This window comes from Taudactylus pleione, unplaced genomic scaffold, assembly GCF_031769625.1.
Source record: "Taudactylus pleione unplaced genomic scaffold, aTauple2 ptg000095l, whole genome shotgun sequence".
Classification (NCBI taxonomy): Eukaryota; Metazoa; Chordata; class Amphibia; order Anura; family Myobatrachidae; genus Taudactylus; species Taudactylus pleione.
The window spans coordinates 7,395,076-7,411,405 of record NW_028284497.1 but is presented as its reverse complement, the minus strand read 5'-3'; the positions used below and the strand labels follow the sequence as shown (position 1 = coordinate 7,411,405).

General features: G+C 41.1%; 1 protein-coding gene across 4 annotated transcripts in view; it reads left to right on the top strand.

The window, feature by feature from the left end:
• The window catches only part of CHD8 (chromodomain helicase DNA binding protein 8), a 124,359-nt gene that overhangs the window by 51,046 nt on the left and 56,983 nt on the right, over nucleotides 1-16,330 (top strand). For all 4 annotated transcript variants that reach the window (XM_088469944.1, XM_088469946.1, XM_088469942.1 and 1 more), the window contains exons 7-15: nucleotides 920-1,105; nucleotides 2,142-2,210; nucleotides 2,313-2,368; nucleotides 2,448-2,649; nucleotides 2,934-3,071; nucleotides 3,151-3,272; nucleotides 9,057-9,300; nucleotides 9,590-9,766; nucleotides 10,214-10,357. In XM_088469944.1, coding sequence (XP_088326070.1) covers nucleotides 920-1,105; nucleotides 2,142-2,210; nucleotides 2,313-2,368; nucleotides 2,448-2,649; nucleotides 2,934-3,071; nucleotides 3,151-3,272; nucleotides 9,057-9,300; nucleotides 9,590-9,766; nucleotides 10,214-10,357 — 1,338 coding nt within the window. The remainder of the gene's footprint in view (nucleotides 1-919; nucleotides 1,106-2,141; nucleotides 2,211-2,312; nucleotides 2,369-2,447; nucleotides 2,650-2,933; nucleotides 3,072-3,150; nucleotides 3,273-9,056; nucleotides 9,301-9,589; nucleotides 9,767-10,213; nucleotides 10,358-16,330) is intronic.

Sequence of the window (16,330 nt, the reverse complement as noted above, 5' to 3'; positions counted from 1 at the left end):
AGCCCCCACAGAGCCCTGATCTCAAAATCGAGTCTGTCTGGGATTACATGAAGAAACAGAACGATTTGAGCAAGCCTACATCCACAGAAGATCTGTGGTTGGTTCTCCAAGATTTTTGGAACAACCTCCCAGCCAAGTTTTTTCGAAAACTGTGTGCAAGTGTACCTAGAAGAATTGATGATGTTTTGAAGGCAAAGAGTATGGTCACACCAAATAGAGATTTCTCTTCTGTTCATTCACTTTGCATTTTAATTGATAAAATGAAACTATTAACACCTCTATGTCTGAAAGCTTTCTTAATTTGCACCATTTTTTTTCCGCACCTGCCTAAAACTTTGCTTGTGTGGGTTTCCTCCGGTTACTCCGGTCTCCTCCCACACTCCAAAAATATGCTGGTAGGTTAATTGTCTTCCAACAAAAATTAGCGTGTGTGAGTATTTGCCACCAACACTTATTTCAGTAAATATAGATTGTAAGCTCCACTGGATCAGGGACTGATGTGAATCCCAGATATTCTCTGTAAAGGGCTGCAGAATGTGTGCACTATATATTTAACTGCTAATCATTAAATATATATATTAATCTCGGAGTCCGTCTTGGTGCAGATCATTGGCATACTTTTATATTAATTGGGTAGATATAGAGGACTTGAAATAGGTGCGAGTTTGTTCAATCTTTCAGGGTGCTTTGTAGTAAGTCAGTGTTTAAACTTTATTGTGGATGAAATGGGCTTTTGCTAGTAAAAGGTTTTGACGGTAAAGTGCTGTAGTAAATGTATTACCTTCCTACTTTCGGGAAGCTGTACTAGTCTTGTGTCGCAAAGACGATGTTTTTGTCTTGGATGTACATTTGATGAAAATGTAATAACCATGAATGAGATTATAAAATTTTTCTCAATACTATTTATTTATTTTTATAGAAGAGGCGATCAAACCGTCAAGTGAAACGTAAGAAATATACTGAGGATTTGGACATTAAGATTACTGATGATGAAGATGATGAGGAAGTGGATGTTACTGGACCTGTGAAGAGTGAACCGGTTCTTTTGCCTGATCCCATCCCAATGCTTGATAATGAGTCTGTTCCCTCCATGCAGTTCTTTGTGGTGAGTAAGTCATTGCCTATTTAGAAATTAGACTTGAGGTTGCAGGGCTGGGGTTTGGGATTCATAATAATATTGTACCTCAGATGCTTTTATACTGCTATAAAGTACTGTTTATCAATCCTAATAGTTTAAAGTAGTTAATCTTTCGGTGATGTTACCTTAGCGTCAAAAAATTTGTACTTTTTTCATACTTTCTCAAGTTCTAGAACCAGAAACCATTCTAATTGCAAAACCACTTTCTTCTCTATTATATGTACAGATGTGTCCTCATACACCTAGCCTCAATACGCCATATGGCGCGAAATGCATTGTGCGAATGAGCCGCTCCAAGAGGTGTAGTGTACCATCCTTTTCTTTAAATTTTGTTTCCTATTTGCATCGCAGACACAGCAAAACACCACTAGGTGCACTAGGGACATTAAGCTGCGACTTTTTTACAGCATAGGAATTGCTTTTAAACACATACAAAGTCGTAGATGAAGCACAACGGAGCTAGGTGTGAGAAAAAGCCGCTGCATCTTCACATTTCATATACAGATTCAGACTCATTCGCAACACAGATATACAAATGTTGCACATCAAATTGATCTGTGCAGTCTTAATAAAATACTTTTGTTGATACCAGTTGTTTTGTTTGTGTGACTAAGACAAATTTTGAACAAAAAAGGGGGTACCTGATGCGCTGAGAGGGGCTTTATGGCACCACTGAGGCCACAGTGTATGTAGAAACATCTGTACTTTCAGTTCTAATACTGTGCAGTGAATAGAGCCAGTATCCAAATGACCTAGATTTTGGGCCCTTGATTGCTAAATTGATATACACAGGTGAGGTCTATTGATAGAGAAATTTATGACCACCATCTTTGACATTATGTGTGGTTATGAAAGTTTTACATATGGTCTTATAATTATGATATAATTATTGTTGTGTTGGGTTTCTTATTTCCACATGATGAATTGTATAGTAAATTTTTCTGCTAATAATTACATGTTGCGATACAAATATATGATGTAGTTAATATTTGTTTATTTTTAGGAAAATCCAAGTGAAGAGGATGCTGCTATTGTAGACAAAATCTTGTGTATGCGAGTGGTAAAGAGAGAGGTGCGGAAAAGTAATATTACACTGGCTCACTAGTTCTTTCTGTGCCTGTAACTGCCTATGTTTTGTGTTATTTAGTTTGTTTTTACCTTATTCCTCTTGCAGCTTCCTTCAGGAGTTTATATTGATGCAGAAGAATTCTTTGTCAAATATAAGAATTAGTGAGTATGTTTCTGTTCAGTGGTTTTGTGGTTTTAAACATTGCAGGATAGATAGGTACATATTTCCCATCCTTTTCAGCTCTTATCTGCATTGTGAATGGGCCACTATTGAGCAGCTCGAGCGAGACAAACGCATCCACCAAAAGCTCAAGAGGTTTAAAACCAAGATGGCTCAGATGCGGCACTTCCTGCCAGAAGATGAGGAACCCTTTAATCCAGACTATGTAGAGGTGGATCGAATTCTGGATGAATCGCATAGCATTGATAAAGACAATGGGGAGGTAAATTAAGTCTTAAACCTGGTCTTCATTATTCATTGTATTAAATAGAGCTCTTAATTCTTCAATGGGTGAAAAACTGTTTAGCTCATTCCACTGTAGCTAATTACTATAATTATGGTACTTCTCCATTACGATGTCTGATCACTTACTGTGTGTGTGTGTGTGTGTTTTTGCCTGTGGTGCCACTTTTAATTAAATAAGACCCATTTGAAAGAAAATTCTAGTTTTTGTTAATCAGTGAATGAAGTAGTTGGCTATATTTATCTGCTGCATTGTTATTTCAGCCAGTGGTGTATTATCTGGTAAAGTGGTGTTCACTATCCTATGAAGACAGCACTTGGGAACTTAAGGAAGATGTAGATGACCGGAAGATTGAAGAATTCAAAATAATAGAGTCCCGGCAGCCTAACCTTAAGCGTGTGGTGAGTGACCATTTCTGAGCTGCATGTTGTAATGTACAAATGTACCGGCAATAATTCTGTGTGCCTTGTTCCCTCTAAGGCACGGCCAGCGGCTACATCATGGAAGAAGTTAGATCTGTCAAGGGAATACAGTAATGGAAACCAGTTAAGAGAATACCAGTTAGAGGGAGTGAATTGGCTGCTCTTTAATTGGTACAACAGGTGAGAAAAAAATAGGGACTTTAGTTTGTGTAAGTTAGAGGCCAGTGGATCTTATGTTTTTTGAACCTAAGGATAGATACAGCGCTGAATAAATATTAGTTGGTTCTATGCAATACTGACGCTACATAAAGAAAATTCTTTTGGTAATCCAGAAAACAGCTGAAGTTTAACAATTTGGGAGAGAACTCCCTGGATATTTTCATCATATTTGTGGTTCTTGTTCTTCCATCTGAGGGACACTGGACACATGAGTTGCTTGTGAGGACCGAAGGAGCTGATTATACTAGTTTCACATTAAGACAGAAACTCCTCCCCTCTCCAACGCCTGATCTTAAATGCGTTTTTAAGTGCCCAGGGAGCTCGGCTTGTTTGCAGCGGCCTTGTAACCTATTCTGCTTTAGTTTGGTTATTCTACAGTAGCAGGGATACCCGGGTTGAAGACTGGACCCTGAAGTACACCTGCAGCCTTCATTTTTTTTACATTGTGCTTGTATAGAACATGGATAACTATGCAAATTAGGAGTAACTGACAGTGCAGGCAGCGTATTCTCACACAGTTTGGAATGGGGTATAGCAGGAGCAGACTGACTTACAGAACAGAAATCAGTATAGCTTCCAAAATCTCTTGAGTTTCAGAAATCACTGCAGAACAGAGGGGGTGATGCAGCTGCTGACAGATATGCTATCACAGCTGCTAACATGTAAGCCGCTGCGTTAGCTGTAATATGGTAATGCAGCAGGAGGCGTCACGCCTCCTGCATGCATTACTGATCCAAGCTGCGTCCAAGGACGCAGCATCGGATTATCTGCGATCCCTTCGGTTGGTTGAGTGACAGTGGGGTCAAGCAAGCCGGCCGCCACAGATGAGTAAAGAGGCCAGGAAATTAGTGTCTCGGTTTTATGAGATTGTGTGAGAGTGAGTGGCCCTGAAGAAGTTCAAACCTAGGCAAAAACCTAATCCTGGTCAAACTACACCACCATGCCAAATTTAGTGGAGCTAGCAGTGATCGCGCTGAGTGGAAAAAAAAAATTGGGTCCCAGGGATTCCTCACCTTTAAAAAATTGGGGTCCTACTCCACAGTTTTTGGGTCCTATCACAATTTATGCCTTACTGCCTGTAGTGCGTAAAAACGTGCTATAGCGCATATTTTGCACTGAAAATGACATGGGGAGAAGCAAACTGGGCACGTGTGGGAGGGGAGAGTACACAGGAGAGCAGAAAGGGGTACAGACATGGAGAGAGGAGAACGGGGCACAATGGAGCTGGAGAGTACACACGAGAGCAGAAGGGGTACAGAAAGAGGAACAGGGGTGGGAGGTGAGAGGGGCACAGGGGAGGCAGAGGAGAGCAGAAGGGGTACAATAGTTTGCATCTTATTATTATCCACTACCCCTGGGGTATGTAACCGGCCAACCGGAAGCAGCGTGGAGGTCAGGTGGGACGCACAGCCAGCGGTTGGATGCTGCCGGCGGTAATTGGATGAGGCCTCGCCGGCGCTGATTGGCTGCTGCAGCAGCTAGTCACCGCCGGCAGCATCTCTCCAACCAATCAACGGTGGTGATTAGCTGCTTTGCGGCGAGCACACAAGTGAGGGAATCGTGACCGGGTCCTATTTTTAAATACAGGAAGCGAAGGACTCTGTATTGCGTAAAAATGCGCTACAGCGCGAATTTCGCGATCAATGAGCTAGGTACAAAACTCTGGGCGTGCATAAAGGACAGGCAGTCCAACACACTTTCTCGCTTATTATATAGATTTATTATTTTATTTTTTTAGCTCAGGAGATGTGTGGTGTGGCATTTCATGCGGTTTTACTGCTGTATTAGATGGGTGCCGGTGGTGCGGGGAGTGAATGGCTGTTAACTGCCCCAGCTTTCTCATTTGGGTCTTCACTCCGGGTACCGCCTAGGCTTGTAGACGGCCTGCGCTGTCACCGTTTTAGAGGGTAATGGCTTTCGCATCAGTGGCCATCTTGCATGCTTTCTTAGGTAAATCCCCTCTGCTCAGAAGAGGAGCGTGTAATACTTACATCCCGGGAAGGGGCTGTACTACCTGCTCAGGAAAGGTCACAGTGGCACTTGGAGCGATCTGCTGGAGGTGCTACAGGGGGAGGAGTTGGCTACACTGCTGCTGTACTGTTAGATACCGGTGTATACTTCCAGCGTGCTCTACACTGCTGCCTTCCTGGTATTTTTTGCAGTTTCTCTTACGGCTGACAAATCAAAGCCAACGGGCAGTGCAATGGGCATATTTTTTACCTGTGGCCAGTGTAATGTTAAATTGCTTTGTGGACAGCTGGACGCAGGGGGGGGGAGAGGGCTGAAAATATGTAGTTCCAGCAAATTTGGGGTACATGAAAATGGGTACTAGCATATTTTAAAGTTGCTAAAGTGTAGTTTTAAAAAAAATCCACCTGCCGCAAGCACCTGCAATTTTAAAAACACCTGGGGCATACTTGGGGGGGGGGGGCCCCAGGACTTTATTTAGCTAGTTTTTAAATTTGTCCCCTAACTTTGTACTGTTTTACCCCCCTTTTTCAGTCATTTTTTGGGGTGCTAACTATTTTTTAACATTTTTTTTTTGACAGTTTACCTTTTGGGGAGCTGTCCCAAGGGTGGAAGGTAGTTCCTGTAAGTTTGCACCCCAAAACCCCAATTCTGCATTTTTTTTCAACAGCTTTCATATGCGAATCTTTTTCGCCTATTTTAATGCATTGACTTTCTGCACTGGCGAAAAGTCTTTGGAATTGAATACAGGGAAAAGTTTTTGCCTGGCGAAATGACGTCACCAGCGATACTTTTCTGCAGAAACTGACTTTTCGCACCTAATTGAATATGCCCTTAGAGATATTACTGATAGAAAGGTAGAAGCTACATTAAAATGTATTTACATAGCTGCTGGTGCTTCCCTTCATCCTGTGTTTGCTTCTGTTTGGATCAATAAAATTGTAGTAAGGTGGAGAAGAGGTTTAGAGCCTGGTCTTTGGGTTGGAAAATGAAGGACTGATCTTCCCACGCTGGTTGACACAGTTTTTCTACATCGACTTTCCGGCTTTCACGTTGCTCTTATTCTTACAAAGGGGTTTTGAACTGGGATGTAGACTTTATTCTCCGAAGGTTCATATTTCAGCTCTAGCAGTCTTTTTCCAAAAGAATTTAGCATCTTTTCAAACCTTTCTCCAAAGTGTATTACCTATACAGCCGCCTTTGTGTCCCCAATAGCTCCCTGGGACTGAAGTTTAGTTCTCAACGCAATACAAACAACTAAATTAAAATCAGTGGATTCGGATGACATAAAGGAGGGTTAGGCTAGGGGAAGGGGGGTTATGGACAGGCACCACTGGGAGGGGGGGGGGAGGTTAGGGTTAGATACCCCCCCCCCCAGGAGGGTTAGGGTGTGGGGAGGGGTATAAGGGTTAGGCACCACCCCCCGAGTCTTAGGCAGCCTCAAGGGAGGGTTAGGGGGGGAGGGTTAAATATACTTACCAGCCGGCGCCGGGATTACGATGTGTCGGACTTCCAGGGTTATTTCTTACCCAACCCGTACACACTGATAGATATTTCAGTGAAGTCATCTCATAACATGCAAGTGGTGTTGAAATCATCCAAGTTGGCCTGCATGTACTGACGATTTTAAATATAGTTATCGCCCATGTGATAACGCGCATCGTTGGTCGTTCGTTGATCGTTCGCTCCATAAAAGTTCATATCGTTCATTAAAATCGTACCATGTGTACGCACCCTAAGACATTGCAGCAATTTCCTGAATCCTCCTATTTTTCCATTCCTACAGAGCAGTTCTTGGGACAAAACTGCCTTTTCAATCTAAAGTTGCTTCATGATTTCACATAAATCAGAAAATTTAAATTCCAGTATTTTCTCAAGATAGATGATTCTCAATTCCTTTCTCTACATAATCTTTATGCAGTAAGAACGACGTATATAAATTCATAGGACCAGGCTAGTCTGCTACTAAACAAACATAGCTAGATGGATATTCACTGTCCATCAGGCTTATCTGAGTTCATGTATTCCAGTTCTACAAGATATTGGTGCTTACTGGGCTTGGTCGGTGGAGGCTTCGTGGTTGGCAAGGCGCGTGGCATTTGAAACCGCTTTGCAAGGCAGCCACATGGCCCTTGATTCACACTTTTGCTAAGTTCTATTGGTTTGATACCTTTTGTGCCCAGAGATGCAAGTTTTGGATGCCGGATTTTACGCACATCCAAGAAGTGTTCCCTCCCATGAGGAAAGCTTTGCAATGTCTCCAGTGCCCCCCATATAATGAAAGAGAAAATGTGATGTTTGCACTAACTGTTAATCCGTTTCTCTGAACTCCATTGGACGTTCTCCCTTAAGCTCCAGAGGTTATTTTGTTTTAATTTGTCTTCTTTTATTGTTTTGGGCTCCTCCTTCTTCTTCTTTTTTTTTTTTTTTTTTTTTTTTTTGTGTTTTAATTGCAAGTGTGTGTGCTCCTTCTTTCCTTTCATATACTCTTCTCCGAGCTTTGTTGATTAATTAGCTGAGTTCCTGAGAGCCATTCGCTATATAGGGCCATTTTCAATTATCCGCGATAAGTCAGTTTCTGCGGAAAAGTATCGCGAGTGACGTAATTTCACCTTGCAAAAAATTTCCTCCGTATTCAATTCTGAAGACTTTTCGCCGGTGCGGAAACTCAGTGCCAAGGGACCTGCGAAAAAGTTTCGCCTGTGAATAGGTGTCGAAAAAAAGTGCAGAATTGGGGTTTTGGGGTGCAAAGTCTTCAGATCACCCCAAAAAAGTATTTTTGTTTTGGGGGCGAAAAAGTCCAAAGTTGGGGGACAAACTTAAAAACTAGCGATTTTTAACTACACTTTAGCAACTTAATATCTAGCACCCATTTTCAGGTGCCCCAAATTTGCTGGGACTACTTATTTTGAGCCAAAAACCTGCTGAATGCTATTCTTCACCACTTATGCAAAGATGCGAAATAGCCTTCAGCAGGGCTATTCGGGGGTAGCTATAGTAATCCCCAATGTCAGTGCATCTTTTGGGGGGTGTCAGGCTGATTTCCCCAAATCTGACAGTACTTTTCGCATGTTACAGTTTCGCCGGCTTCTGTTTTCGACTATTTCTAATTGAATACGAGGAAAAGCTGGCACACACGTGATACTTTTTCACATTGAAAACTAGCGATGTCGGCGAAAAATCCAGCATGCGAAAAGTACGGGACTTTTTGCCTGGAATTGAATATGCCCCAAAGAGGTGAAGGGCAGCCTCTATGCCTGTGTTTGATTTTTGTTACTACTCCAATGTCTCCAGTATCCCAATATAATTTAATAAGTGTTAGGGTGCATACACACCTGTACGATATCGGCCCGATTTTAGCCATATCTGAACGACAAATCGGGCATATCGTGCAGTGTGTATGCCCAATTTGCGCGTACCCGCGGTCGCAAACGATATCGTGCAATTAGCTTTGCTGCACAGTCAATCATACGATATCGCATGTGAGCTTGTACAAGTTAATGAAGGACAGAACAGTGATTGTTCTGTCTTTCATTAAATCTTTCAAGTGTGTACTGGCAATCATGTGATGTCCAGGGTGAGGGCCTTGAACATCGGCACGATTGCCGGTCGTATAGGTGTGTACCCTGCCTAAAAGTCCTATTGTTGTTTTTACTTCTAAAGTTATTTATTTATGTAATCACTCTTAGAACTGAGCAAGATTTGTCATTTACTTAGTTCTTCCACACCATTGAAAGGGACCTAATGCCTAGTTTATTTTTGTATTTTTCCTTGCAGACAGAACTGTATTCTGGCAGATGAGATGGGCCTGGGCAAGACAATCCAGTCTATATCATTTCTGCAGGAAGTGTACAATATGGGAGTTCAGGGTCCTTTCCTAGTGATTGCCCCACTCTCCACCATTACCAACTGGGAGAGGGAATTTGCAAGCTGGACACAAATGAACACCATTGTATACCACGGCAGCCTGGCTAGCCGACAAATGATTCAGCAGTATGAGATGTACTGCAAGGACTCAAAGGTCAGTTTCAGTTGTATCTTCAATCACTTCATCAAGTGACAACCTGCCTTTAAAAATCTTAAACCTGAATCTGTTTTTTTGTTGTTTTGTGTTCCATTTGTTCATACAATTATTGATGCCAATATCCTGAAAGAAGTGTGACTTCCTATGTTCTGTAGGAGATTTGTATGTAATTTAGTTGTGTTTTTGCCTTCATTGTGACTTTTCCTTTTCTCTTTACCGTATACCTAGAATCTATGCAATAGTGCACATTCTTTGATTTGATGTCTATATTTATTGCCATCTCTAGGGTCACCTGATCCCTGGAGCATACAAGTTTGATGCTTTGATCACAACATTCGAAATGGTGCTTTCTGATTGCCCTGAGCTACGTGAAATAGAATGGCGCTGTGTTATTATTGATGAGGCTCATCGTCTGAAGAATAGGAATTGTAAACTGCTGGACAGCTTAAAACACATGGACCTGGTAAGTATAGTCCTAGTAAGTTTTGTAGCAGGTCTAAAGGTACCTACACGCTAAACGATATTTTACACGATTTGCCCGATTTCAACGTATTAGACCGACAAATCGTGTAAAATATTTCCAAATCGTGAGTGTCCACGAGATGCGCGTACCTGCTGGTCGTACATCGCATCTTCAGATCTTGCCTACTGCAGATAAGATTTGCCAATCTCGTATACTATTTGTGCAATAGATAGATTTTGTGCACAATAGATCTGAAGTCAGATTAGACACTTTTTAGCACCATATTGTGTCCTGGAGTGCCGGGTAGAGTTCAAGCGAAATAGCTCACGATATCGCGTTTTGAGCACATCGCCTATTTTGTAGGGACCTTAAAGATATTTGTCTGTTCTGTAAATGCACAAGTGAATGACAAGTGTAGATTACATGTAAAATATTTTAAATTTACAGGAGCACAAGGTCCTGTTGACAGGGACACCATTACAGAATACTGTGGAGGAGTTGTTCAGTCTCTTACATTTCCTGGAGCCCACTCAGTTTGCCTCTGAAGCTGAGTTTCTGAAGGATTTTGGAGACCTTAAAACTGAGGAACAGGTACATAGAACTTAGACATCCAGCTCAAACAAAGCAAAGTTGTGTACAGAGTTAGTTAAATGGTGTTCATTACACAAAACTTCATATTTTTTCCTTTTTACATTAGTAATTCAGTAAAGTTGAACACTTTATCTTGCTCATGTCTGCAAAGTAAATTTGTTCTTAAGATCCTTGTGTGGGTGTGTGTTTGGGGGAGTGGGAGTTTGATTGTCACCACTGTTGGCTATAAGATGTGGATAAACCCAGGGCTGCCTTCTGGTGAAGAGATCTGTGGCCTCTTCAGGTTTTGGACACTGCATTGTCTCCTGCAGGCAGAGTTAAATGACACTGATGCTTTCTGAAGCACAGTGTAATGTGCCATGGCCCTTTCCACTGCAGTTTGTGTTTCATTTGACATGTGCAGTAGCTTAAAGATAACACCACCTGGTGTTTCCAGACTTCCAAAGCTTTGAGAAGGAGGGCCTGCATGTACACTGCCTATATTCCAGAACGAACATTGGTCGGGTCCCTTGATCATTCTTTTCCAATATGATGGAGAGTCTTCTGTCCACCTGCTCCCTAATGCACAAACACCCTGCCTTCCATCCTTTCACAAATAGGCAACCATAACAACACATGTGGTATGCAACACAGGAACAACTGATGAAGAGTAATGCAAAAAGGTGACATCCACTCACTTTATACCACTTTTTTCTTTTTAAGGAAAAAAAATGTTTCGGGTACATGACCTATAACAAATTAAATCTATAAATCCTTATTTGGCACTGTAAGTAGAAGTTTTTTTTTTCGTTAAGGAAATGCCTCTCTAAGGGGTATATTTACTAAATTGTGGATTTTTAGAAGTGGAGATGTTGACCATAGCAACCAATTTGATTATTCTTAACATTTATCTAGCACCTTCGAGAAGATAATGGCTAGAATCTGGTTGCTAAGGGCAATATCTCCACTTCTAAAAACCCATACTTTAGTAAATTTACTCCTAAGACTTTCCTTTGGGGAACCAGTGCTGGGCCTGAATGGTTCTTATAAGATTCAAACAAAACAGGATTTTTATACTCTGGATACTTGGGGATATAGAATCACCTTCAAGACATTGACAATTTGGAATAATTTTAAAGTGTTAACTTAATATCCCCTTTCTGCTGGAACCTCCAATATACACAGTCGAGTCCACATTATTATGACCACTAGCTAATGCCAGAGTAACCGCCTTGTGCAGCACGGACAGCAGCTAGACGGGCTGGGAGTGAATCAATAATGTGCTGGTAGGTTGGCACAGGTAACTGGAGCCATGCTGACTGTAGTGCATCCCATAACTGCCGGAGGGTGAGTGGTGCCATGCTGCCACCACTAGCTTGTGTTCTTCTAGCAATGGTTGCAGAGTGTTTGACATGCCAACGTCCATCTGTTCGATGGAGCAGAAAACGTGACTCATCAGAGAAGGCAACCCTTCGCCAATCAGCCGAGGTCCAATTCCAGTACAGGCGTGAATATTTAAGCCTTTTCTGCTGATGCACCTTCGTTAGCATAGGTGCAGTGACCATACATTTGCTTCGGAGCCCCATGTGCATCAGGTTTCGCTGAACTGTTTGACACGCGTCTGGTGGCGCCCAGGTTCGTTTTGATGGTGAGCTGCTCCACCGTAGCGTGTCGGTCTGATGCAAGCACCTTCGTAGCTGACGTTCATGTCACATAAACAGTACTTGATGCTCCGCAGTTTCCACCATTGGTTATTTGCAATGGTGCCATTTGTCCAATCACGATACAGCTTCACCACAGCAGCACGTTAACAGTTTACAAACTGCGCTGTTTCAGAAATACTGACACCCTTGGCCCGAAAGCCAATAATTCTCCCTTTTTGCAACTCTGATAAATTGCCCGCAACGAGTGATGTGTGTGCAGACGGCCTATCGCATGCATTATATACCCACCAAGCCACGTGACTTACAGATGTGCCCACATACATCTATCCTCCGTGCGCTACAAGTAACGCCACACAACGCGGGAGCTCGGTGTGACTCGGTAGTGATGAACGTCTTTTCGTGCTTCTTTTTACATTCAAATGCGTCATATTCACACAACAATGCGAATAGATAGCACAATCCGCTTCTGCTGATTAAAATGATATACAGCATGCTTATGTTGTCTGTGCGGGTGTATCTGCATACGAAACGATATGTTACAGTGTCAGCGGCTGTAACACTGTAATGTAGTGTTTAGCATGCAGATACACCTGCACTCGCTCAGAGAACATAGGCGTGCTGCATTTCATTTGAATCAGCAGCTTGTGATATCTATTCACATGGCTGTGCGAATAAGACTCATTTGAAGGTATAAAGGGTCACGGCATGGCGCGACAAGAAGGACTGTTTAACGCACCAGGAGGCTAAATGTATGTGGATCCATCTGTACTTCATGGGCTACGCGCTGCCAGTGTCAAATATAGGAGGTGGTCCTAATAATGTGACTCGACAGTGTATTTCTAACAAGCCTTGCAAAAGAGAATAGAGAAGACGCAAAATGAGACACATCCCTGAAATAAAATTTATCACTGGTAAACTGGAAACGGAAGAGTAAAAAGTGTGTTCCCCATTGATTTAGAGAAAATAATTTAAGCATAAAACTCCAGATTTTTCCAACATCCGATGGAGAACATTGGGACCTTAAGTACATGCCAAGCTGCCACTTCGGCGGGATGCCCTCAGAGTTGCAGTACAAAAAGATATCCATCCGTTTATTATTTGTAAAGGCAGCTCTACTCTATGTATATATACCATTATCATATTACTAGCCGAAATACAAGTTTTACCACTATTAAGATAATTATCTCTACCTACAAAAGTAAAAAAAAAAAAAAAAAGTTATTGGTTTAAAATGTTACAAATAAATGTATATAATAACCTCCTAAGGTCTGTCCCGTCTCCGACATGCATGTGCAGTGGAAGCCGAGGCATACGTTGCCCCCTCCAATGGCTCCCTCTGTGGTGAGCACCGGGACAGACTTTTAGCCTGGCATATAACTGGTCCCTTTACTAGTTATAACATAAGTTGAAACATGGATATCTGACTACCACAAACGAAATAAATAGTATCTACTCAAAATACTAGAATCTTTAACCTACAACGCTTATTTAAGCCTGTCCAATGTTACAATATTGTCTTATTAATTATTTCCCTGCAAAGACTTGCATTGTTAGAACAATGTTCTAATACAGTAGTCAGAATATCCCTTTTTCTAGCTGTAATATTCAAATTTGATGTTTTAAGGAACACCTCTCTTTTGAATACATATATCTCATATTTTTTGTGGATAGGTCCACAAAGGGACACACAATTAAGCTACATATTAGAACCTTGTCATTATGAAGATTTTAATATAATTTACGCATATTATTCAAATCTGTGAATGATACAAAATTGTTGTAAATTTTATCTGACTATAATAGGGCTTCAGTAATACCTGTATTAGACTCATATGGGTAATTTTTTGTTGACAACTCTGCAGAGGGACACAACCTAGATACCCCTGTTAAATCTGCGCAACTATTCTTATTTGAAATAACGAGTATTTTAATAGCTGTAATATTATGCAGGATGAATAAATCTGTTATAATAAAACTCAATTCATACATTCTATACCCCAGATATTGCGGGTATAACATACAGTATATCCTTTTTTATATACTTTAATTTTTATTTTGATGTTATAAAAGTTTAAAAATGTTTAAAGTTTGGTCCAGAGTGCACCTGATATCAAAAACTGTCTTGGCCTTTGTGTTCTGGTTTACTGTCGCAATGTAAGCATGGCAAATCACAATCATGATCCATCAAGCAATTACCTGTTTGGACACAGGCCAACATCTCTTGTACGTATCCAATAGAACTAGTAGATCTTAAGGCTGTCTCTGCTGCCATCGACTTTGGCTTCATTGCATCTCAATCTTTGTGCCTCTTACTGCTGAAGGAGAAAAGGGGATTTTGTTCTTTGTGCGGTTTTTTTTTTTTCATATATACTTTTCTATTTTTATTACTTATTTAAATCCCTTTTCTGAGTCAATACTCCATGGCTGCCATTACATTAGACAAGCTCCTTCTAGATTAGATAAAGAAAGGCAGTTGAAAATGCCCCTGTAATGGTAAATAAGGGAGCTTCTCCTCTTCCTCTGTCTTTTTCTGTCTCTAGATCAGACACAGGGTTTGTAACATTCTGCTGCAAGCAGGTGCTTGCCTTTTTTTTTTTTTTCTTGCCCCATAATTCCAGTGCTACTGAACCGTGGGTAAGTTGGCTACCCAGGTGTTCAGGTCCGCTTCTTCTATCGGAAGTTTTGGTAGGAAAGTCACTCTTTAAATTCAGCTCATGTAGGTCCATTTCAGGTGTGAGCCATTTTCAATGGAATCGCATCTGTACCAAAACCCAAACAGCTGAAGGAGCCTCCCAGTACCAGAACCCAAACAGCTGAAGGAGTCCCCATGCTTGAGTTAAGCACCTAAGTTAGGTGAACTCTTTATGCATATTCATATAACAGTTAGCTAGTAGTAAATGCCCTACAGCAAGAACGTTACCGTCCCATAATGTGTGTCACATGCGACAACTATTCTTTGGCTAGGCAGAAGGAACTGTCTTCTTTTCGTACCAAACAATTCAGCATGCACAAAGGTTTAAAGAGCTAATTTCTTGGCCGAAACTCAAATAAGGGGTAAAAAGACTTCCCCACAAGCTCAGGTGGAAGATTTTTATTCTGAAAGAGTTTGACTATGGGCCATATTCAATTAGTGGCGAAAACGTCAGTTTTTCGCCGAACACAGGCGAAAACGGCAACAGGCAAAAAATAACTGGAGAAATGTTTTCTCCATCCCAGACCAGAAGGAAAAAAAAAATGCAAAATTCCTATTTCAGGAGGAAAAAAATGCAAAATCCCTATTTTTGGCTAAAAATGTGGGGATTTCTTTCAGAACCCTTTAGACTAAATAATCCCCCCCCCCCCCCTTTTTCAGGGGGCGGTATGGACAAAACAAGTGTTTTAAACATTGCATGCAGTCGCTTTTTTTTAACAGAGTTTTTAATATTGCGTTTTTGAGACACGAAAGTATACTTGCACCCATTTCAACATATACCCCCAATTTACGTGGAATGGTCATTTCCAGGAAAAAAACGTTTTTTTTATGTGTTGTTTTATTTCAACGGGTTTTTTTTTGCCCAAAATTTGCACGCTCATTTTTCGCCAAAGTACGCAACTTACAAATTTGTTTTTCAGTAATTTTATCATTAGGGGATTGTTTAAAGGGTTCTGAAAGAAATCCCCATGTTTTTAGCCAAAAATAGGGATTTTGCATTTGTTTTCCGTTTGGGATGGAGAAAACTTTTTTTTTTTTTTTCTCCCTTTTTTTTTTTTTTTTTTGAGCCTGTTTTTTGGCGAAAACTTCAGTTTTCACTGCGAATTGAATACGGCAAAATGATGGAAATGGTTCTAGGTTGGGATCTGGGGACATTGAAGAGACTTCTAGAAGGTTTGTTTTGGATAATGTGGACAATTTATTGAATCTCATATCTAAATATTTTGATATAACTTCTGCATCAACAGTAATATCTGAATAAAGTTTTTTTTTTTTTTTAAAGAATCTAGTAGGAAGTAGATGGCTAGTACTATTCTTATTTATTTATTACCAGTTATTTATATAGCGCACACATATTCCGCAGCGCTTTATAGAGAGTATTTGGCCATTCACATCAGTCCCTGCCCCAGTGGAGCTTACAATCTGTTCCCTATTACATGCGTGCACACATACACACTAGGGTTAATTTGTGTTGGGAGCCAATTAACCACCAGTATATTTTTGGAGTGTGGGAGGAAACCGGAGTACCCGGAGGAAACCCACGCAAGCACAGGGAGAATATACAAACTCCACACAGGTAGGGCCATGGTGGGAATCGAACCCATGACCTCAGTGCTGTGAGGCAGTAATGCTAACCAT